Source organism: Ornithodoros turicata, chromosome 3 (genome assembly GCF_037126465.1).
Source record: "Ornithodoros turicata isolate Travis chromosome 3, ASM3712646v1, whole genome shotgun sequence".
NCBI lineage: Eukaryota > Metazoa > Arthropoda > Arachnida > Ixodida > Argasidae > Ornithodoros > Ornithodoros turicata.
The window spans coordinates 8,369,168-8,391,954 of NC_088203.1; the positions used below are offsets into that span (position 1 = coordinate 8,369,168).

The 22,787-nt window shown below is 46.8% G+C and overlaps 1 protein-coding gene across 4 annotated transcripts in view; it reads left to right on the top strand.

Moving 5' to 3' along the window:
- Window positions 1-20,937, top strand: part of LOC135387939 (protein Wnt-5b-like) — a 245,233-nt gene extending 224,296 nt beyond the window's left edge. For all 4 annotated transcript variants that reach the window (XM_064617169.1, XM_064617171.1, XM_064617170.1 and 1 more), the window contains exons 3-6: window positions 6,072-6,328; window positions 13,416-13,708; window positions 18,976-19,146; window positions 19,666-20,937. In XM_064617169.1, coding sequence (XP_064473239.1) covers window positions 6,072-6,328; window positions 13,416-13,708; window positions 18,976-19,146; window positions 19,666-19,953 — 1,009 coding nt within the window. In that variant the 3' untranslated portion in view covers window positions 19,954-20,937. The remainder of the gene's footprint in view (window positions 1-6,071; window positions 6,329-13,415; window positions 13,709-18,975; window positions 19,147-19,665) is intronic.
- The last annotated feature ends 1,850 nt before the right edge of the window (window positions 20,938-22,787 follow it).

A 22,787-nucleotide genomic window follows, 5' to 3' on the forward strand; every position in this document is an offset into this window, starting at 1 on the left:
CCTAGCTTATACAATCATCCCGTTCACTTTGTAACCCGTAAACCCGGCGCCGAACCGTCATTGAATGCAATCTTGGCTCCTTCTGCAATCAACTCAGCGTTGTCTTCCCACAGTCATATATCGCGATGAATAACTTGCTCATTCATCCGAGCCAGCTTCTAAGGCGGCTTCGTAGCTGTTTACACAGAAACTCGCAGACGAAGTCATGGGGCCCACATGTGCCGTCTGCTTGTTCAATGGATTTACACGACGCTACTCAAGCACTTCCATTACTTCTGCCTGGCTGAGTTCAAACAGAAAGCGCGCACACACAGACGACATGTCTTACGCGGCTACCTACGCGCGTAAACTTTTGTGTGGACCCGCAATGCCCGCTGTCCGAAGCAGAAAGCACCTTCAACAACGTCAAGCCTATACACTACGCATCCTTTCTGTATGACAGGGTTGTATAGGATGACGTATTCCGGCAGAAGAATTACCCTTGCATCGTGTATTTGACTTTGGGGCGTGGGACGAACAGTCGACACGGATTCGGGGTCGCGACACTGACAATACAACGAAAGAGCAAATATGTGCGTTTGAGGGAATAGGTGTTCGCCACAGTGATGGTTCAATCTGAAAAAAGTCTTACGCTGGACGTTATACGTCCGTGTAGCTGGTGCACGTACACTTCTTATAGTGCACGTGTCTTAACCGGAAGATTCAACAACAACAACAACAACAACAACAACAGCTTAATTTAATGACGGTGAATGGGGCGCTTCATTGCTGGTGGTGATGTGAGGAATGAAAATAATGAGCCAATTCACTGTAAGGATCGAAGTCCTATTGTGTCCAAAAAACGGTAAGAAGAGCTTTTGTCCATGGACCAATCAATTTTGATAGAGAGAGGCCAGATAGAGGAGGGAGCGAGAGCCCAGCTGATTAAGAGTCAGGAGTTCACTTATGGTTATGGTCTGTTGCATTTGTGCGACGAACCTCGGTGACGCATATGCACCCTGCGAACCCCCTGCTGTTTCATTGCCTTGTGCGACTGTCCATACGCGGCGCTGTCTGCAATTATATTTTCTCCAGGTCAGGCTTGGCGGTATTCGGGTGGTGATGTACCAGTATAGGACTTCCATACGAGTATCTCTCACCAACTAAGTACCTGCTGGACAGCCAATAATATTTACACGTCTCCTTCATCGCCCACCGCGAAAAGGGGGTTGACCGTCCCTATCTGTGGACAAGACTCAGTCGTCTCAACGTTGTTGGGCGTAAAAATTCAAAATCAGCTAAAGTACGCGTGTCCCTTCGAACACTACGTGCGAACACACATTGAGGACAAGACGCAGCCAGACATATATTCGCACAGTTTCTTGTCCTCTATATGTAGCACTCGGTTGTCAATGATTCACTGTCACCGACTAACAGTTCCTTTCTTGAGCTTGGGTGCACGGGCGTTTTCCCTCACAACACCCCTTGGCCCCGTGCAGCGAACTAACCAGTGGAGTGTCACAGAGGCGGTGCTCTGCTTTCTGCGTGTTACGGGCCTCCTGGCTCGCTGTGAGCCGGGTAGCTTTTTTTTTTGCTATTTATTTATTTTCTGTTTGTTTAGGGAATAGCAAGCCGGCGTGCTGCATGACTGACCTTTCCTTTTCCTTTTTTTTCTGCCAATAAATCCCCCCCTTTCTTGAAATTTTCTTTCGCTCACGGCACTTTTTACACTTCTACGTTTTATGCTTCCTCGCTGAAATATGGGATCCTATCAACTCGTATCTTTTGTCTTGTTCGAACAATCCTGTAGTCCCTTGCAACGCTGCTGCCAGGGGGCCATCCTGATCCAATTGCATATTTGCTTCACAAACTATATCGTCAGCATCCCTTGACAAGAACGGATCAGAAACGAAGAACGACCATGAGGTCACGGACGCTCAAGAGGCGCACTGCACTCGAACTAATCACGATCTCGAGAGCACTGCAGCTCCCCAAGGGGTTCCACAGCCTCTCAAATGTCTCGACTAACAAGCCCCAATTAAATTCGTTCAACGGCCCTCCGAGACCCATCTAGTGGTATTCAGAAAGTGGAGTGCACAAGTGAAGCCGTTCTCCGCGAAAGGACTCGACAACGCAGAGAATGGGACATTCCATTCGACAGACACAAATAATAAAGCATGCGCACACCCTCAAATTCGAGCAATATTGAATGCCGTGTTTGGGAGAGCCTGCCTTGTTAGGGGGGCGACGTACTTCGGGGTGCGTAAGGATGCTTGAGCATAGGTGGAGTGTGTTTTTGTCGTCTGAGACGCCAATTGGAATCAAAAGAAACGGGGCTTATTTTCTAAAAAAAATAATATGCGTATAGTCACCGCGGAGTAACATGGGTCGTATATTGTGTGTAGGACCGCACTGTAGAGGGCGCAGCGGGAGGACAGAATGGCTTGGCCGACTATGTATCAGTTGGAAACCTCCTCGATCCTAATATACTATATGAACTTCAGTGCATGGTGGGTATGGTTATAGTATGCGGAGCTATTTTGTCGCACTATAGTGTTGAAACAAATATACAGTGAAGCCTCGTTAATATGACATCCGATAATCTGACATACGCGCTTTACGACCATATATACTCCTGGCGAACAATGCAGTGAAACCTCTACAAATCCCCCCGTTAATATGACAATTCCGCATTATGACCAAAATTTTCGGGAACGACCATGGTCATAATAACGAGGGTTCACTGTACCGCGGTTTCATAACAGAGTAATAACGCGATACATCGTCAATTACAATGAAGAAATCCATCGAGCGTCTGCAACATTTCTCATTGGTTGTTCACCAGCAGCATGGCCAATTGGGAAAAATCATCGGCTCCTTAGCGGTATCCAAGGAAGGTCGGGCTGAAGTCTGGGAGGTGGTAGGTTCGAATCCTACCAGCGGCAGTGGTGTCTGACGTTTTCCCTGGGCTTTCCTGCAGATTTTCGAGACGAATGTCGGCACAGTTTCCCTTGCAGTCGGCCCCAGGAAGTATCCTAACCCCCCCCCCCCCGTGCCCCACTTCTTCCTCCTATCCTTTCTACACCTGTCCTTCGTCTGTGCGTCGCTCATAGCCACAGTTGCTTCGCGGCCCTAACACGAAATAAGAAAGGGAAGTGCTTCGAGAACGCTGATTATAATGCCCACCATCAATTCTGTTGGCGCTCTCGCATTGTCGGAACATATGTGGCCTGATCGTATCACATTTTTGTACCAATATGGTTTTCGGCAAGGGCACGTCATTTTTTTTTTTAGCTGTCGCAAAACGCGAAGCTCAGAGTTATTACGAATTATGGACAAAGACAACACACCCAGCCCTTCTCAGCAGTTCCCCAGGACCTCCCATAAAGTTGCACAAACTATCTATACCGGGTTTCTACCGGGTGCAACTATATCTTCCACCGCGCCTCGCTTCCTATGACTATCCTCGGCGCTGGAAGGCTCAGACGCTTTTCCTTTTACGCCGCGTCCGTGGGGTCAGTCACTTTATCGAAAGCGTGACCAGGCCATAAGGACGAGTTGAGGCCAGGCGCCAAGGAGGAGGAGGCTCAGCTGATTGACACTTGGGTGCTGCGCCTAAGACGGAAGGCACCCGTCCCATTACTCCAACAGATCGGAATGTGCCCAATAATACTACACTATGACATGCCACAGGTGGTATCATGTATGCTCGATGTTCCTTACGAAAGGGTACAAGGACAGGGGATGATAGAACGCGAATGATCGGCCTTAGCTATCCCGGGGTGCATGCCGTCCTGTGGACCATCATTGCATCATCACTTCGGTATGTGTTGTTTCTAACACCCCCAAGCGATAAACATAAATCGATCGAATTACATAGGCCATGCAACTGGATCATCTGCGCTGCTGGTCTACTACACTTGTCTTCTACCACTCTGCACAACTAACTTTTTATGTCATGTTCACACCAAGATGCAAGCGAGAACACATGAGTTGAAGGCAGTGCGACATAGACGGACAAAGAAAGGACATCAGGAAGGAAGGATAGTCCAGATGGATACTGAGGGACGTTAAGTCACCACAATGTAGGCAGATGCCAGGATGTCAAATCCCAGTCCATGCTCCAGAAGCACTCTCAGCCTAATTGCCCACGCCGGTATTCTAAGGTACTTCGTTCTCTGCAGTTTTTGTAGGGAACACGGCAACACGCTGAGGACAGAGGTCGCCGTGTATTCTCCGTGTAGTTTATTAAACTGACCAAGCTCGTAATATACGACGCAATGAGCTCGAAAGGCACAACCCACTACGGAACTTTCCATAGTAAGAAGGAAGACGAAAGAAATCACGTATTCAGGAATCCTGCATCCCACCTATAGTCGAGCTGTCTCGCTCCGTTCACTAATTTTCCTCCTCTTATATTATTTTTTTCTGCATTCTTTACCACCTCCTCTCTCATTCCTCGTCGGGCCAACACATCCCACAGGACGACGTGTCGCTTCCCGAGCATTTTTCTCGCCCCGTTGATCAATTAGAAGGTAGCCTGACCTTCGACCATGCTCCTCGGGGGCTTCCACGGTCCGCAGGTAGGCCTAGCTCGGGGTACGTGTTTAAACAAATCACTGCGTCCCGATTGCGATCATGTCCGGGACTGTGACCGCCTTCTTAATAACGAGACGGGACTTGGGGCGGAGGAAGCAAGATGCCGACTTAACCGTATACGCCTTAGGCCTACGCTTTGTCGGCGCGAAAAGAAGATGATTGTGATACTGGACGTTCCGATTGTGCTTTTTAAAGGCCATAGGCGTTTCATCGGCGCTTTGCTCCGCGGAGCTGTGATAAGAGATCGGGAAGGACAACTGGGATTGTGTGTGGTTCCCCTTCACGAGATTGCGCGTGAGTCGCTTTAATTGGATGTTACGAAACTATGTGTATAGTATACAGAAGGGAAGTGCGGACGGGGAAATGGGATGGTCAAGCTCTCATTGCATGTTGAGTTGAACACAGATCGTTTTGGGACTCGAAAAACAGAAAATCCAACAATCTGGTGAGCGCATAGGTTGAAGCAGGAGACTCGGGTTGACCGCCGACCTGTTGAGGCCTTTATCTCCAACGTATCGGCGAAATGCGTACCGGCGACTCCTGACCCGAGGCATCTGATTCTCTCAAGAGATTCTCGAGATTCTAAAAGAAAACATTGCTAAATGTTGCGTTTGATGTGCGCCTTCTGGCTCCGATCGGCGTAAAACAGAACAGACTCCCAGATTGTAGTTTCTGCTTGTGGAGCTCGCCCAGGATTTCGTGCACCTGTCAGATCGAAAAGCAAACAGACCAATAAAGGGCCAAACTGTAAATCATCACCTGTTTCGAAGTTTGCTTGTTTGAGTTTGTTGGTGCAGAGCATATTTGACAAATGTTCGTTTCTTTGTCGAATGCGTCGGTTGTCAGTGCCCATTAGGTCTGCCGCGGCAACACGCCAAATTCACCGTAGACATAATAACCACAAGAGAGTGCAGGGGGCGTTGAGGTCGATAGTTTTGTATTATTTGTTGGCAGCCCGTTTCCAAAGCTGTCTTCCGATTGACCCTCGTTGCCTTTGCTGGGAATAGCGTGCTTGTCCGTAATACTCGCAAATGACCCAGGAGTGGCAGAGGCGGAATTGTGGCGTGCTTCAACCGCTTCCAGCATTTCGGCTGCAATCCACGAATACGTACTAAATGACCTTGCAGAGTACAACAGCCTACTGCGGTGATAGAATAGGGTTTATTTATTTATTCATTTTGTTTTTGTTAAACGCTGCACAGTCACTGTGTCTCTATTGAAGCTTCCTTTGCGTGCACGCGCCACGAAGCAATTGTGACCATAAGCTGTTTACAGATTGGAAAGTCGCGGTGGGAAGCAGCGTACATCTCGTGCGCCTGCCAGGTGATTTTGCATCAGTGGAAAAGTGCATCAGTGGGATGCAAGGTTCCTGTGCAGGCTGCTGCCTACACGTTAGCGGCATCATTTAATCAGCCCTGCAAGAAGGCCTAATTGTAACACATACATTTTTTTTTCTAGCGCTTATACTCTTTTTTTTTTTCGTTTTTTCGCAGGTACATGGGCATGCAGAGCGTGGATGTGCTACAAAACCCCCAAATGTACGTCCTGGGGACGCAGCTTCTATGCGGTCGCCTGAAGGGACTTTCTCGTGGGCAAACAAAGCTTTGTTACCTCTACGAGGACCACATGGCTCACGTCGGGAACGGGGCCAATATGGGTATCCAGGAATGCCAGCACCAGTTCAAGCATCGCCGGTGGAACTGCTCCACGGTAGCTGATTCCAGCGTCTTTGGACCCGTCCTAAACATACGTGAGTGTCTTTCTCAATGGTTCCTTCGATGCTAGCTGCTCATGGGCTGCTTCTGGTTGATGCTGATCGGATGGTCAGTTGACTGACTGACTTGATAGAATGATTATAGCGAGACCCACAGTCCAGAAACTAACACTCCTTTCTAAGTGTTAGGAGAGGTCAGCCAATAATTGGCTTGCTACTCTTAAAAAAAAATTCACGCACTCCGTCTCCTTGGGAACCTCTCAGACTACCAATGTCCAGAGACTACCGGACCAACGTCCTCCACATCGGAAGTCGGAGACTTCGCCGACGCTACCGCATTAAACACCCATTCACTGTGGGCCCTTCTCTTTTTCACGAGGGAGCTACAACCCACGACTATAACATTACACGAGTTTACTTAATGAACCCTTCGAATAGCCCACCCACGGTGCATATTCTCTTAAAAACAGCTGACGGCAGCAAAGTTCAGCGAAGCAGCAAACCGACCCTAACGAACCTCTTCCGCTGGACTAGTCATGGCCTCGAGCACGTGTACCTCATTTTCGTCACGGCAATTAACCACGGGGATTGGTTCTTCTTATGGCCCATCAGCCAATGAGAAGGGGAGGCACTTAATCCGCTACGTATATAACCTCCCTTATAACTCCAAATAGAACACCCTCTCCACCATCAACGACTCCCACGCGGGTATGCAAGTCCGGGGCGAAGCCGCAAAGAATACTATCTTTGTTCCAAGAAGAGGTTTATAGGAAATATAATAAGAATAATACACTCCGGGGAATCGGAGCTCCCTCTTGTGTGGCTTTTTTTTTTTCCCCTTGGGTATAGATCGCGTTCGGAGATTAAAGGGACTGTATGTCGTAAAGTCGAGTAAAAGAGTCGTAAAAATAATGTCGTCCTTGTGGGCCGACAAATACAGGAAAGAGATCGGTGTCGGGTTTCTTTTATTAAAACAGGCACAGGGATATATTACTGACGAAAGCTACCGTATACGTGTGCTGTAGCTTAGAAATGTGGGGGATGACAGAGGTTGACAACCCAGAGTTGAATTGGGAGAGATACGTACTTCTTGGTACAGGATGTTGCGAGAGAATTACTTCAGGTTGCGTTCTGTTTCTTTTTTATTTTCTTCTTCCTCTTCTGCTTCTTCTTTTCTTTTTCATCTCTGCTCTAAGTGAACTTAAAGGAGCAGTCTAGAGGCCCACAACTTTGTTTCTGTTTTTGGTCAGTATGGAATGTTAGCCGGCCGAAAACAGTTTTCCCACAATTAGTGCAACCGTAGCGGAATTGGGATGCCAATAGCTCCCCGAACCTCCCGTGCGCGAAACACCCTCCTTCGCCTTCACGATAGGCACGTGATGAGCGCCACCACGCGTGTCACTATGTGACGCAAGTGGTAAGGACGCTCCTCATTGGACCTGGGATCACATGATCGAGGTGAGCAACATCGCGCAGGCCGGAGCGTCTGCTACCGCTTCGGAGACGCCATGAGTTCTCTGGCTACGTGCTGTCCGAAACGGAGGGTTTGAAAGCTGTCCACGACACAACCGCGATTTTTTGGGACCGCAGACACCACTGCAAGAACGAGTGGTGCAGCCCGAAATTAACTGCGCTTGTACAGCGAAAACCCCGTGCTTCCCGACAGTGTGCAGCCTGTCCGACCGTTTTCACCGCGCAGTTGGTTCAGTGGCTAACAGGTGGCGCCACAATACCTCCGCCATCGCTTGCTTTCTGCTACTGTGAATTCTGAGATTGCACAGAAGCCACGGATATATTACTCTTGTGATCGTAATCTTATTTTCTCAGGCTGCATATATGCTTTGTTTTTTTAGAAAACGTGATATAAATCATATAAAGAATAGAAGTCAACAAGAAACAGCTCCCAATGTTCGTAGCAGACGGTTTTCCCTACGAACGAATGAGGGGCTCTCTACCACCAACGTCACAGTAGAGTGGGTGTGGTCTGCAGTTGGAGCGCTCCAACCTGTCACCGCGGCAGCGATTTTCCAAATTAATTGCACCGTGGTCAAACAACTTTGGACAGAAATATTTTGTGGGAATGCTTTTCACATACTGCTTTACAAGATGACAGCAGTTTTTGGCCATGTTAGGTACCACTTAAATGCTCCTTTAACGTGTTCTCGTGTTCATGATGCCTCATCTTCCAAACGTACCCACGCACGTATACAGAGACGGATAAAACAAAATTTCCTTTTGACTCGGTGACTATACAGCCCCACAAAATAGAGCAAAATCACATAAGCACTTCCTCTTCCTCAAGCTTCCCCTTCTGCATCTTCTGCAACATGCATGCATGGATAGGTCCACCCGCAAGACGTTTTACGTAACAGTACAACTTGCACGAAAAATCCTGTACACAAATGTGTCCCGTATGTTTTACGTGTGGTCTCGCGCGATATATTGACCAGTAACTTCTTCTTGCACTTTATACCCTGTAACACTCGAATTGATAAGTAACGTGCGATACCACGCCAAATCGAACATTAAAAGCAGCACCGTATTTTTGCATGAATTTCATTACAATGCGAATTCGTAGAAAGTATTTCGTCCCAAAGAGTTCCATGCTATCAGCTATTCAGGCCTTCGATGGGGAATTCATTTTAGGATCCTATAGCAGCATCTCGTAAGTGACTGACGCGTGGTGCATAGTTGGAGGGATCGCGTCAGATGTCGAAATTGGTTTAAGCTGGAGAAACATAATCGAATTGGCCAGCTCGATATTTTGGCGCCGTTCGCAAGCGCCAGTTTTAAACTTCCAATTTATGTCGAGAAGTTTCGGGTGAAGAAACCTGCATAGCGGCCAAAAAAGATGTGTGCCGTCTATTATAGGGGCGGTGAGAGGGGATGCTGACCTTTCTCATCATTTAAAACGAAGAAGGGGTGAGGGATACGTTTATTAAAAAAGAGAGAATGGTTCGCTCTTGTTTTGTATGGTTAAAAAAAAAATGTACGGCATGCCTGTTTTTAAATGTTTTCATACGCTCTGGTGAACATTGTTTCACAAAATTTGATATATTTCCATCGTCAAAATGAAGTTCAAAATTCTTGGCTCCCCGTTTTTCGACGTCTTTTTTTTTTTCCTTTTCTTTGTGACGTCTTGTAGCCACTGCGAGACATTTCAATCTGAAAAACACAGTACTTTTCTTTCGACGCAACCTGGCGAAACGCCGCACACACACACACACACAAAAAGAAAAGCACACACACAAAAAAGATCAGCAGTTATAACACGTCCGTCGTATATACGCAGCTGTGGAATTTTCTGTCGCTCGCTGGGCGCTTGAACAAAAAGGAGAACAGAAAGAAGAAAATGTGGCATAAAACCCGCATGTAATTTTGATGTTTCCTTTTTCGCAGAACCCTTTACGCACTGTCCGCAGATAATTTTCGTATCTATCTTCGCCAAAAACACAGAAAGGAAAAAAAAAAAAAGATGCCGGTAAAAAGTTCGCATTGTATATCCTTTGTTATCAAAAAGAGTGCAATTTCGAAATTCCGAGACGTTATTAGACTGCCCCCTCTCTCTACGTGTTTGGTTCTTCTTTTTTCTTTTTTTTCTTCTCTCTTTGCTGGGAATAGCAAGCCGCCGTAGCGCACGCTAAAATTTACCTCCTTTTTTTCTACAAACACATATATTCCCCCTTACGCACACAAACGAGACTGTTCCGTAGTTCCACAGAGTCCACATGGAGTCAATAGAACATGTAGTGAACCTCCTATTTGGGAGCTTGGCCCTCACCCCGTAGGTGGATTGCTCTGGACCCATTGATATCGTTTCTCAAAGCGGGCCAGTGTACTATTTATAAAAGCGATAAAAATACACACGGCGTACACGACGAATTAAAATTTAACAACATAAACATGTGCGTTCCCGGCGTTTGGTCAGTCTTCAGTGAACTATTTCGAATCTTCGTATTCTTCTGACCCTGCACTCTTAAAAATGAACTTCACCACATAGCACGCTCCTAGCCAACCATCACCCCGAATGACAACGTCCTCGCCCCTAATTTGCTGAAAACGGGAGGAGGAGCCTATTTTGTGCCGTGCATAATGGCACAAAATAGGCTCCTCCTCCCGTTTTCAGCAAATTAGGGGCGAGGACGTTGTCATTCGGGGTGATGGTTGGCTAGGAGCGTGCTATGTGGTGAAGTTCATTTCTAAGAGTGTGGGTTCCCTCTTCCACAAGTCACATTTTTGTCAGACTTTTGGCAGTCAGATTGTCTCTACATACATTCCTACATACATTTTTCATTTCTGTCTACACTTATTTTTGCTTCGTAATCTTTAAGTGCTACACTCTAAGAAAAAAAAAAAGGAGTACTTTTACTCCTTTCGGGGACTAAACTCATTGTCAAGAAAAAAAAAAAAAAAGGCCTTTCGGGAGTAAATGCACGGAAGTAAATGAACGTCACACAGCGGAGAATGCATTTCACGCTCTGTCCTAAGAGACCCAGGTACATAATTCGCGTGCAGGCATGAAAATACTTCGAATCAAACCGTCAACGGCGATATATCGAGTTGTATAAAATATTGCGACATACATAGGGAACAATCTGCGAAGAAAGAAGCGCTGTTTCTTACTCCGTGAGGGGTGGAAAATTTATAAGTTGGCTGAGTTATACAGCCTTATGCCATCAAATTGACCAAGAGCAATATTTACGTAGACTATTGCATTTGGAAGACCTTTCGCGAAGTTCAGTGACAATTTGTAGTTCTGGGGAGTAAACGTAGGGAGTAGGGCACTAAAAAGGGGAGTATATTTGCAGTCTAGAGGACCAGAAGCTGCAATTACTCCACTGTAAACTTTTTCACACCTTTAAAGGTGTGCGCTATGAACATTCAACCCGGTTGCCTAGCATTGCATCTCCAGGATGATATTTTACAAAATTTGGAAAGGATTACTAAAGATCAAGTGTCAGTGCAAATCTTGCTTTCATTATGTCTTGGATATCGTAGGTACGAGCTAATGCATATATGCATCGCTATCGATAATCGAGCACGCGCAAGTGTCTACAATACTGTTGAACAATGTTGAGATGTTGCAAGACTGAATTTTTGGAGGACAGACAACATTCGAGTAAAGAAAATTTGTGCGAAACCGTGCTCCATTATGATGTTACCAAAATTACACATAAAAAGGCGTGCGCCATGCACGTTGTTACACCTTTAAAGGTGTGAAAAGATTTAGAGTGTCCTCATTTTACTCCCTTTTTTCTTAGAGTGTATGGAGCAGCTGGCATCCTCGTTGATCAGCCAACATCCCCATGTTTTCTTGTTTTTTTACTACCAATACCTTGACGGCTGTGTTTTGCTTTGGCACTCCATGCCTCCTCCCCCCCCCCTCCCCAAGACATATAAGAAACACCCTCTCACACCTGTTGAACACTTTCACGAACAAGACTGTCACTGTCAGTGTCCCATTGTTACGCACGACATCACGCACAACTGAACACCTTTTCAGGGTCACTCTCTCGAATTTTATTTCGAAACCCGAACCGTTTGTTATATATATATTTCCCCGCTTCCTCCAACGTTTTGTATATGTCTGCGATTGCTTTGAACCGCGAAGGGGACGAGTGATCTTTTGACACTCACGGCCAAGGTGTCGTGGAATCTTTTGTAATCGTGAAAGGTGCGCGTGGAGGCCAATCATCACGGAGGGGCGTCTTCTGATGGATCACCCGCGATCAATCACTGCGAAGCCCTCCTGGATAAAGCTCATTTCTTTTTCATACACTTCGCTGTATATGCACCGCTCGACAGACTGAAAGCCCGGTCGCAAAGAGAGGACAATTATTTGCCCGCGCGGTGACCTGCGTGTCAGTGTTCTGTTTTCGTACGAAAGCAAAAAAGAAGAAGAGAAATATCCTTGGCAGCGTCCTCGCAATCCTGAGTGGCTTTAGTTGGCTGAGTTCTGTGTGCACATGAACAACCTAGCCCTTGCCTTTTTTTTTTTTTTGTATATTAAAGAGGTGACATTGTGGTTTTGATGGGTAATATCATGACGTGCACATTGCAAGACACATTGAACTAACGAGTAAAAATGTATTCTTATGATACCAGAGTGCTAACATTTTTATCAAACGTCCTAACGTTTGATACAATGCGAGAAATATGAAAACGTTGGCACCAACAACCTACGCTCTTAGAAATGAACTACACCGCATAGCACGCTCATAGCCAACCATAACCTCGAATGATATCGTTGTACGCCCTGATTTGTTGAAATCGGGAGGCATACACCTTTTCTGTGACAATTATGAACAGCATAAGTGTCACAAAAAAAGGCGTACACCTCCCGTTCTCAACAAATCAGGGCAGATAACGATATCGTTCGAGATGATGGTTGGCTAGGAGCGTGCTATGCGGTGAAGTTCATTTTTAAAAGTGTAAGGAGCCGGCTGTTCTAAGTCAATTACATGTGAAAGTGAAAGAGTACTTATGTTTGTTTGTGTGTGAGGGGGAATATAGGTAGCTACTATTTTTGGAAAGGCACGCGATGTACACAAGAAATGGACGGTTGATGGTGACGTAAGTCATTGGTTTCCAAAGGCGCATGACCTCTCTCCGTAAAACGTTGCGCGTTTACATCGACGCAAGTTCAACATGATTTGGGTCGAACTGTCTTTGAAGCCGTTCGTGTGTACAGTAACTGGGAACACCACCGGCTGCCCTACGAGAGCACAGACCATATAAGTCCTTATCGAGGTTACCAACGTCCAGGCAGCTTCAGACAATACCATATTGCCTCCTGGCCTTCTCTTTCCCACACATGTAAGGCATTGCTCAATGCTTCATACACACTTTATATTAATCTTCCCACCACCCAGAGAGCTTACAATCTCATCAACCACCCCGAGACTCTTCCCAAACCACCCTCGTACTCCTGCCGCAAACGTTCAATTAAGGACTCTTAATAATCTCGTCCCCACCGTTGCGAGCACTGACCCATAACACACCGTACATCCCAGGTACTTGTTCCATCTGCTAATGTTCGCACATAATCTTGTTAATCCCGCCATAATGAACTCAACCTCTCGACCTTCTGCACCACTCTTTTTTTTTTCTTTTTTTTTTTCAGCCAGCAGAGAAACCGCCTTCGCTCATGCCGTTGCTGCTGCCGGCGTGGTGCACGCCGTGTCCAGGGCCTGCAGAGATGGGCAGCTCAGCAGCTGTGGATGTTCCACCGAGGTCCGACCGGACTCCCTTCGGCGAGACTGGATCTGGGGTGGCTGCGGGGACAACGTCGCTTACGGCTACCGTTTCGCCGAGGGATTCGTTGACGTCCGGGAGAGGGAAATAACGCCCGGTAGAGCATCTTTTCAGCAAGGAAGGAAGCTGATGAATTTGCACAACAACGAAGCTGGACGCAGGGTACGTTCTGCCAGAGTACAGGAGGATATAGGGTGTGCAGAGAATGAAGGTATTTATGCATTATGGGGGAAGGAAAGAGCTCCTCTGGCGTTCATCTGGTAGCAAACTCAGGCATATATGCTTGAATCCGAGCAAGCGTTAGCTCTATGTGAGAGGCAAAGCTCCATCTGAGGAGCAAACGGCCATTCCGGAACTATCTTTCCAACGGTCAGCGTTAACGCACTGAAGTCTTTCCTCACAAAAGTCAACTTTATACACTCTTAAAAATGAACTTCACCGCATAGCACGCTCCTAGCCAACCATTATCTCGAATGATATCGTTATCTGCCCTGATTTGTTGAAAACACTGGGCGTACGCCTTTTCTGTGACAATTATGAACAGCATAAGTGTCACAGAAATGGCGTACGCCCCACGTTTTCAACAAATCAGGGCAGATAACGATATCATTCGAGATAATGGTTGGCTAGGAGCGTGCTATGAGGTGAAGTTCATTTTTAAGAGTGTATAAAAAAATTGAAAAACACCATTACAGAACACGTACACTCTCGCCTCAAAACTCCCAAGAACACAAAGTAACACATCGAGACGCGGATATACAGTCTGTTAGCCTTGCGCACACACCTAAACTGCAGCAATCCCTCGCCAGATGTCGCACTCCACAAAGCTGTGCCTATACGTCGGCCACCGCGTTAGGAAACAGCAACGCGTCGTCGAAACTCGGAAACGATGTCCATTCTGGTCACGTGACAGCGTGCTACGCGCCGTCCTGACAAAAAGAGGACATTATAGAAACAAAGACGTGGAATGCGTTTGTCATCTTGCAAGGTGAGGAGCTGTCACGGAGCTATTTCAGGGTGACGCGAAAATTTATGGGTGGGTCGTGAGAGAATTCGTATTGAAGTTCGCTAGGTGGTTCGCTGGTGTCTGCCAGGAGTGACAGTTGTGAGCTGCGTGCATTTTGAGGCCGGGGCCGCAGGGACTGGACAAGAACGGGAGAGACGCTGGGGCGCCCGAGGACAGCTGCGTTGAATGCATTTCCCGATCAATGGTGCAGAGTGTGCCGTGAACGGCGCCGGAAAAAGAAACAAGGTTTTATTGGTCGTTTTCGAAATGGCTGACGGTCCCCTGTAGCAGAGGAGCGAACGCATCTGCAGCAGACGCACCGTTTCAGAAGATGTTTAAACGAAAATCAGCGTAGTTCCGATTAAGGCAAAGACAACAACACACACACATGACATCACAAAGACAACAATCGCAAAACAGAACCCCGGTACCTGTAAGAGATTCAGCATAATCTACAGGAGAGATAGTTTCAATCTCTCAGATGCACAAGCTCCATAAAAATCCACGAAGAGAAGCAGCTGAACATGAAAACCGGGGCACAGCAAGTACTAATTCGCAACTAACAGGTTTGTTATGAACTGAGAAAGTTCAATGCACAAATCAAATATAAGAGCACAGATGCTACACAAGGCTCTCTGTGATGCATCTCATCCTTCTTTCGCCGTTTGGTAGTCATCTTTTTTTCGTCATCTTTGTCTTTAATCTATCTCCTCCAACTTTCACGGTTTCTTAGTTTATCCTTGATTTCTAATTCTTCTCTTTTTATTTATTTTATGATTTCATTTATTTTTCTTTTTTCCTTGCGGAATAGCAAGCAAACTTCCCGTTTGGCTGACCTTTCTCCCGTTTTTACTTTGGTCTAATTAATATATCCCCACCCCCCTCGAGAACCCTGCCGTTCGTCGTAAGCCCAGATAGTGAAATCCAGGTGATAGCACTTTAACCGAGGAAGTGCTAAAGTAGCGACATGTGTTCTGTTCCTCCATACGGAATAACTCCCAAATTTCCCTCGTAATCAGCTCACTGCTGGGTAAAGCTCCCACCGTGGTACTCGAAAACTAGGTCGGTAGTCACATCCTCGGCAGCGTATTAGGTGGCTTGACGGAATGCGAAGTAGGTAAAAGTAAACGTAGTCTGTCTCCTGTCGGAGGCGAGAGAAGTTGCGGATTTCCGATTACTTTTTCTCTTGCACTTCTCCTGATGACGTCGTCTGCAATTTATACGTAGATTCCCTCGAGCGGGTGCAAATATACTGTACCGCGTCTTTCCGTCCCAGTGAGTTCGTTGACCTCTTCTACCCGACTTGAAGCCGTACACAAAACGTCACATATAGCCTTTATGACACACCGAAAGAATAGAGCCGCCCTCGAAAGTTTTATAACTGAAACATCAAGGTTCGTAAAATTCGGAAGCATGAAAGCCCGTAGACACGCTTCCCCTTCTTTGCGTCTCCAATAAAGTTTCGCTTACCGTCGTCACGTCTCCTATCGGCGCATGTGTCGACGGCGTCCTTCTGGACTTATATTGCCTCTTTTGGGTGAACATTTCAAAAGATACCAGGACATTCAACAGAGATTTATGCGTCGTTTTACGGACGTGGTTCCAATCTCAAAACGGTGTGAAATGGAAGCCCAGGGTGCGCTGTGCGTGTGCTCAAGATACCTACACGGATTAGCGTTGCCTTTACGGCTTTTTCGAAAGAGGAAGGACATACTGGTTTGAGTCACAGTTTGACGATCGTATATGCCGCGGTGGACTTCCCCCTTTCTGTAGACAATGGGAACGCTAAGGTCCAAGGGTCGTCAAAAACCTTCCGCGGAAGCGATTGGCGAAGTCAACGTGATACTCACTTATGTACACTTTTTCCTTTCTGGTGACAAATGTAGACGCAAGAACCAGAAGGACCTAAGCCACAAGCATACCTTCCAGAAGCATAAAACCGATCCGATAACGTTCTTTCATAGCTTATGGAGGACACTGGGCCATAGAAAGTGGCACCTGTAGCTTATGGAGCGCAGAGTATTGTTGTCCAGAGCCAGCCGGCATCTGTGACTAATACGTTCAAAGAACAAAACGTAGTTACGTTCCGAAAGTAGCATTGAGGATTTGTCCACGTAGCTGTCCACAACCACACTCTGTCGCATGGATAAACTTAATTTTAGTAGCTTTTGTCTATTACAGTACATGACAGTCCCGCACATTATTATACTCTCTTATTCTGTGGCTACCCCCCCCCCCCCTCTTTCATGTTCATGTGCAGGGCGATTGTTGACAACGCGTACGTTCTGCTCAGTTGATACAACTCTGTGGTGACTTGTGTGACGACTCTCTGACTTGTGGTGACTGACAACTTTCATGTTGAGCACCATTAGCCTCAACAGCGACTTCCTCCACCAGTCCTATGCTTCACCCTATATTAATTGCGTCGTTTTAAAGCCCATTCCTTTTAGACGAAGAGCATCGCGAATTACGGTACATCCATCCATTTCCATCCGCGGAAATCATGATGGCTTCCGTTGCGACTCACGCCACTGAAGACACAATTCTTCGACACCGCCCTCATCCCGCCTTCGAAAAAAATCATAGCCCGGGCCGGGCCGGGCTTTCAATTTCCTCGTGAGCAACAATTGAGAAGCGTCAAAAAAAGTAAAGACACAAAGGTCGTTAAAAGTCGGTGCCACATCAAAGACAAGGGCGCGACGAAAAAGAATACAAGACGTGCACGAAGTGATATTAAAACACATCAGTGTTGCCCGTGGCAATTGTGCTCGTGTGGAGCGAGGCCTAATTACCACCACGAACCGCGGCCTCTCCTCCTTTGTCGGGGTTAATTCCCACCATTTCCTGTGGCACTTCCCCCCCCCCCTACACAGATATACTAGAGGCTTTCTGGAAGCCTTCCTTTGGGGGAGGTTGTACCCCTGGCGATGAGAGTGTCATTGAGACAGTTTTCTGGCAAGGCATCAATCAGGCGCTTCTTCGACATGATTTTTAAAGGCGTGCCGTAGTTTTTATATATCTATGTATTTCTGCACAAGGGGGAAGGGGATGCTGATGTGAGAGAACGGGGAAATTCTGAAAAATGTACTGTAGAGGACACCCACACACAAAGTCTTCTGAGGAGACTTATAACCAGAAGTAGAGATCATCGTAACTGTTACCGTCGAACAAGTCCTACAACAAGCGGTCGAACACTTGACTCACATCAATGACGTCAGCTGCAAGAGTCCGGTCCGTTTCCAGGAAGGGGAAAGTACAGTGACATGCCGAACTGATGAAGGCAGACAGAGATAGCGTGTATACCATTGAAGACTGAAGGATGTGTATTGTCTTTTGTTGAAGGCTGGAGTACATACGTGTATTGTCATCAACCGTGTATGAGTAACAGAACTACCTCTGGAGGTAGCCTTGTGCCTCCTCAGAGGATGGGATGCTTCTAGTGTCAACCGTAAGATGGGGCAACACAAGCAATGCTTGCCCACATCTTCACTTCCTGAGTCAACAACTGAGACAAGTTCTAAAAACATTGCCACATTGCTATCGCATTGAAGTGCAGCATCCCATCATATACTCTCGGGGAGTACCGACGCCGCTGTTGTATTGTTGACTGATGAGATGAGTCACAGAATTAGTGAGCCCCTCTTCCTTAACGTTTTAGCCTGCTATTCTCTACATCCTGAATTTACTGATTCACTTAATTTTCTCCAATAAAGCCAAAACTGACGCGTCAAATTGTGTGTATTGTCATCGAGCAAGACTGCCAACTGTAGGATGGGACACGCGTAAGCTTGCCGGGAAAATCTTGTTGTATTGGTGACGAATTACATAGTCACATAATTTTGTTTTTGTATTGTTGACTCTATGAGATGAGCCACAGAAGATTGTGTACTCATCTTCCTAAGCTTTCCCTAACCATTTATCCCGCTTGTTACCCCACTTGTTATTCGTATCTCGCCTATTTCTATCCTTGAGTCAACAACTGAGACAAGTTCTAAAAACATTGCCACATTGCTATCGCACTGAAGTGCAGCATCCCATCGTATACTCTCGAGGAGTGCCAACACCGCTGTGCTTCACATTTAAACCGCCCCGCATATCTTACCAATTCCCTCCCCTGGAAAGCTTTCAAATGCTCGGGAAACATAATTTCATTCATACTTACTCGCTCAAGTGGAACTTGATGATCCCGTCCACCACTCTGAAGCCTTTGCACTGCCAATGTTTGAAGAAATTTCGCTGCCCCAAACGTAACCTTTCCCTCCCAAGCCACATGCGGACATAATAGCTCACAATATTTCTAAATTTCGCCTAATAGTTCACATAATTACATAATTCACATAATTAGTTAGCCGGTAAAATCTCCCGCACCGCTCAGACTACCGATTCGCATAACGATATTTAGACACAGCCTTGGCATTCGCAGGCGGTGATCAAGAAGATGCGTGTGACGTGCAAATGCCACGGTGTGTCGGGCTCGTGCTCCCTTGTGACCTGCTGGAAACAGTTGGCTCCCTTCCGAGAAGTTGGAGACCACATCAAGGACAAATACGACGGAGCCACAGAAGTCAAGATCAACAGACGTGGAAAGCTCCAGGTTGGTTAATATCACACTCTTACATCGCCCATATGACACCCATCTTCCAACACTTCGATGCATGGTTGTTTATTACATCATGCACGTTTGTACTGCACGAAGTATTAAGGAAGAAAGAAGAAAAAAAACTCTACGTGTTTGTTGTATAGTTGCGCGAGATACAAACACTTTAACGAATCGCTGTGTCGAGCTACGACGTCAGAACCGCGCGTGACAATTCCCATTGGTTCAAGAATGCACGTGACCCCTTCCGCGGCTGCCTGAGTACCGTGAGGTCACGGTCGGATGACTTAGGCGTATCTGCCTATTTTCCAGGGGTGTCCGCTCTGAAACTTGAAGCGTGGATGTTCACATCGATGCAAACAAGCGCCTTTTATATTTATCCATTATTTATTACATTTATTTACATTACATTACCACTCAAATGTAAAAAAGTACAACATGACCTGGGCAGCCTCAGCGAAACCTCACGTTTTTTCAGTGACATCCATCTTTCACCCTCACGTTGTTGTTGCGCAGGTGCGACAACGTGGCTTCAGGGTACCCACAGCGGAGGACCTGGTCTACATGCAGGAATCGCCCGACTACTGCATCAACAACGAGACCATAGGATCCTTTGGGACCTCGGGCAGACGCTGCAACAAGACGTCCTCCGGAACGGACGGCTGTGGCCTCATGTGCTGCGGCAGAGGCTACAACAGCCACAAGCTGAAGATCAAGGAACGCTGCAAGTGCAAGTTCCACTGGTGTTGCTACGTCGAGTGCAAGACGTGCGTTAGTGTGGCGGACGTGCAGACGTGCAAATAGACGTAATCGATGAACATGGGTGCGTTGCTCGTCTATAATGCAGTGTTGAAAGATATGACGCGACATTGGACGCTAGCGGGTCTCGCGCCCATCATTGAAACGTGACAGTTGCATAGAGTACGAGATCGCACGGGGGTGGGAGAAGACAGCCACTGTGGCGCAAAAGTGTCCTAAGGTGGCATCCAGAACCACAACCAGTGGAACTGGAACAGCTATGATGTTGCGCCGTCTTCCTTATCAGTGAGATTTCTTTGAAGTGGGACATTCAATAACTGCAACGGGAAAAGAATAGGACAATGACTGTCCAGTCATTGTCATTGCCAATCAGTTTGGTGTCTGGAGTGCTTCACGACATACGCACGGAAGGATAGACATGTGGCCACAGTGCTTCAAGCTTCAGACGGAAAAAGAACCCACCTCGCCAAATGCGATACTATGACGATGATGGTGTGGTACAAAACGCGGTACTTACGCCATCCATACTGCTGACGCAAAAATCCAGAGCCGTCTCTACTTTTCACATAACGGCATCACGTGACACAAAAGTGTCACTGATATTCAGTGCATGTCCTCCCCAGCACACATTTCAGTGTTCACTTTATGTATTGGCAGGAACGCTGAATCATCGAAATGCCACGCTAGTGTCACGCCACCCAGCGCGCATTTTGAAAACTTTTCTCTAGCACGATCCAGAACTGGTTTCTAACATACCCGTGAACGCACATCTTTCGATTGACTCGTTTCTTTTGACGTCAAAAACTTGTACGAAAGACATATTTATTTCGAGTGTGTACTAAAATGTTACGTGTTTCATCGTCCACTCTTCAGCCCATTAGTCAGACTGTTCTTGTGTTGTTCCTCTCTTCTGCGCTATAAGAAAAGTGAACTCTTGCGACCGTCGTCAAGAATGCACAACGTTTTCTACGAATGGCGAACGGTACTCAAGTGTCTAAGCCTGATGCGAATAAATCTGTCTTCACACGTCTCACGTTGCATGTAGTTTCGCCGTGACAAGCGGACGTTGCTTCAGAGCTAGCGTGAAGCTGTGACGCCAGGAGCAGGACGTGATGTGTCCGATGTGTAATGGTGAGGTAAACGACTTGTAAGGCGTGTAAAAGGTAAGACGTTGTGAAACTGTCTTTAAATGAGTAAAAGTGTCAGTAAAAGTGCCCTTCATACTTTTTTAATATTTTTTTATTTTCATTTTTATTCTGTGTTGGCGCCGCGAACGAACTGTGGATATGAGCGGCGTACAGATGGAGAGAGGACGCAGCAGGGGACTGGGTGGGTTAGCATGAGCCCAGGGTCGAGTTTAGGGGAAACTGCGCGACATCCGTCTGGAAAAACCAGGAAAAACCTGGAACAGCAGAGCCGGTGGTAGGGTTCGAACCCACCACCTCGCAGTCTACAGCACAATCAACGAGCGGATGCTGTTATCCACTCTCTTTTTTCCTCTAGAAACCCCTCAACTCCTCCAGAGACTCCGTAAGAGAATGCACGATTTTGACGTCACTCGGTGACGTAGAGGGTACGCCTGAAGTAGCGCCGCGCGCCTTGTACAGTGAACCCTCGTTAATATGACCCCCGATAATCTGACATACGCGCTTTACGACCATACTCCGGGGGAACAATGCAGTGAAACCTCTGCAAATATCCCCCGTTAATATGAATTGTCATAATAACGAGGGTTCACTGTATACGTATAGCAGACACAGTTGCAGTTGAGAATTAGAACACGACTGCTCGTAGCTACGCGCTGATGCTACGTCACACTGATCTGATTACGTCACGCCAGGAGATCGGGCTAGCCTCCGTCAGAGCCGTACATTAAAAGGGAGTCTGGCCATTAATGGGTCATGCCTATACCTGAAGCTCCACCCACTTTTTCAGCTTTCCGACCAATGAAGTCTTGAAATATGGGGCGCTATCAATCAACCTATCCTCACTATTTGTCCCCATATCCAACATGGGCAGCGCCATTTTGGGTGGCAAGTGGATTGGATGGGATTGAAATGGATACCTCTCGCAATCTGCAAAAGTAGTGGAATGTTGGTGCAAATTTGATGAGCGCCACCTAGGGAGCGTAAGGCACGTTGGGAATTGTCGTCTGCTTCCGTCGTTGTACCGCTGCCGGCAGAACCACCTGCTGGGACACATTCTGCTGTCGGTATGATTTTTAAACAAATCTACATGAATAGTTGGAATATAAGAGGCAAGAATGTTTATATCCATGAAATCCAGCTATTAAATATAAGATTGTACAGCACACTGGCGTTTTTGTTATGATTTCATTATGATCGCCGTGTTCACTAGGCCTAACACCGGCGACAAAACGTATTATTTTCAGTTAGATATCGGCGGATGAGCGTAAGTTGAAACTGATTTCCGAGAAACGTATATGAGGATGTACATTTGCGGCGTGAAATCAGAGTAGTCTGTGAAAATTTTTTGTCACGAAATCCCCGCTTCACTGCGTTTGTTTTCGTCGCCATTTTGGGTGGCAGTAAGGTGTCATGGCGACCCCCTTGATAAAAAGGAAACCAATCAGAGGACCGAAACTGTGATTGACAGGTCGAGCCTCTTTTTGTGACTCCTCCCAATGGCCAGACTCCCTTTTAATATACGGCTCTGGCCTCCGTGGTCACGTAGCGCCGCTCATGGCTTGTTTTCGAAGGTATTTTTGTGCAGTGGCACGACGCCGGTCCAACGAGAACATTTTGCGTGGTGGATACTTCGACTCTTTGATGAATGGAGCAAGAGTTTCGCGTGTGCAGTGATTTCATTTTGTCTTTAGCAGCGAAGTAAACCTAATCAGTTGCTCTGAATTATTTTGC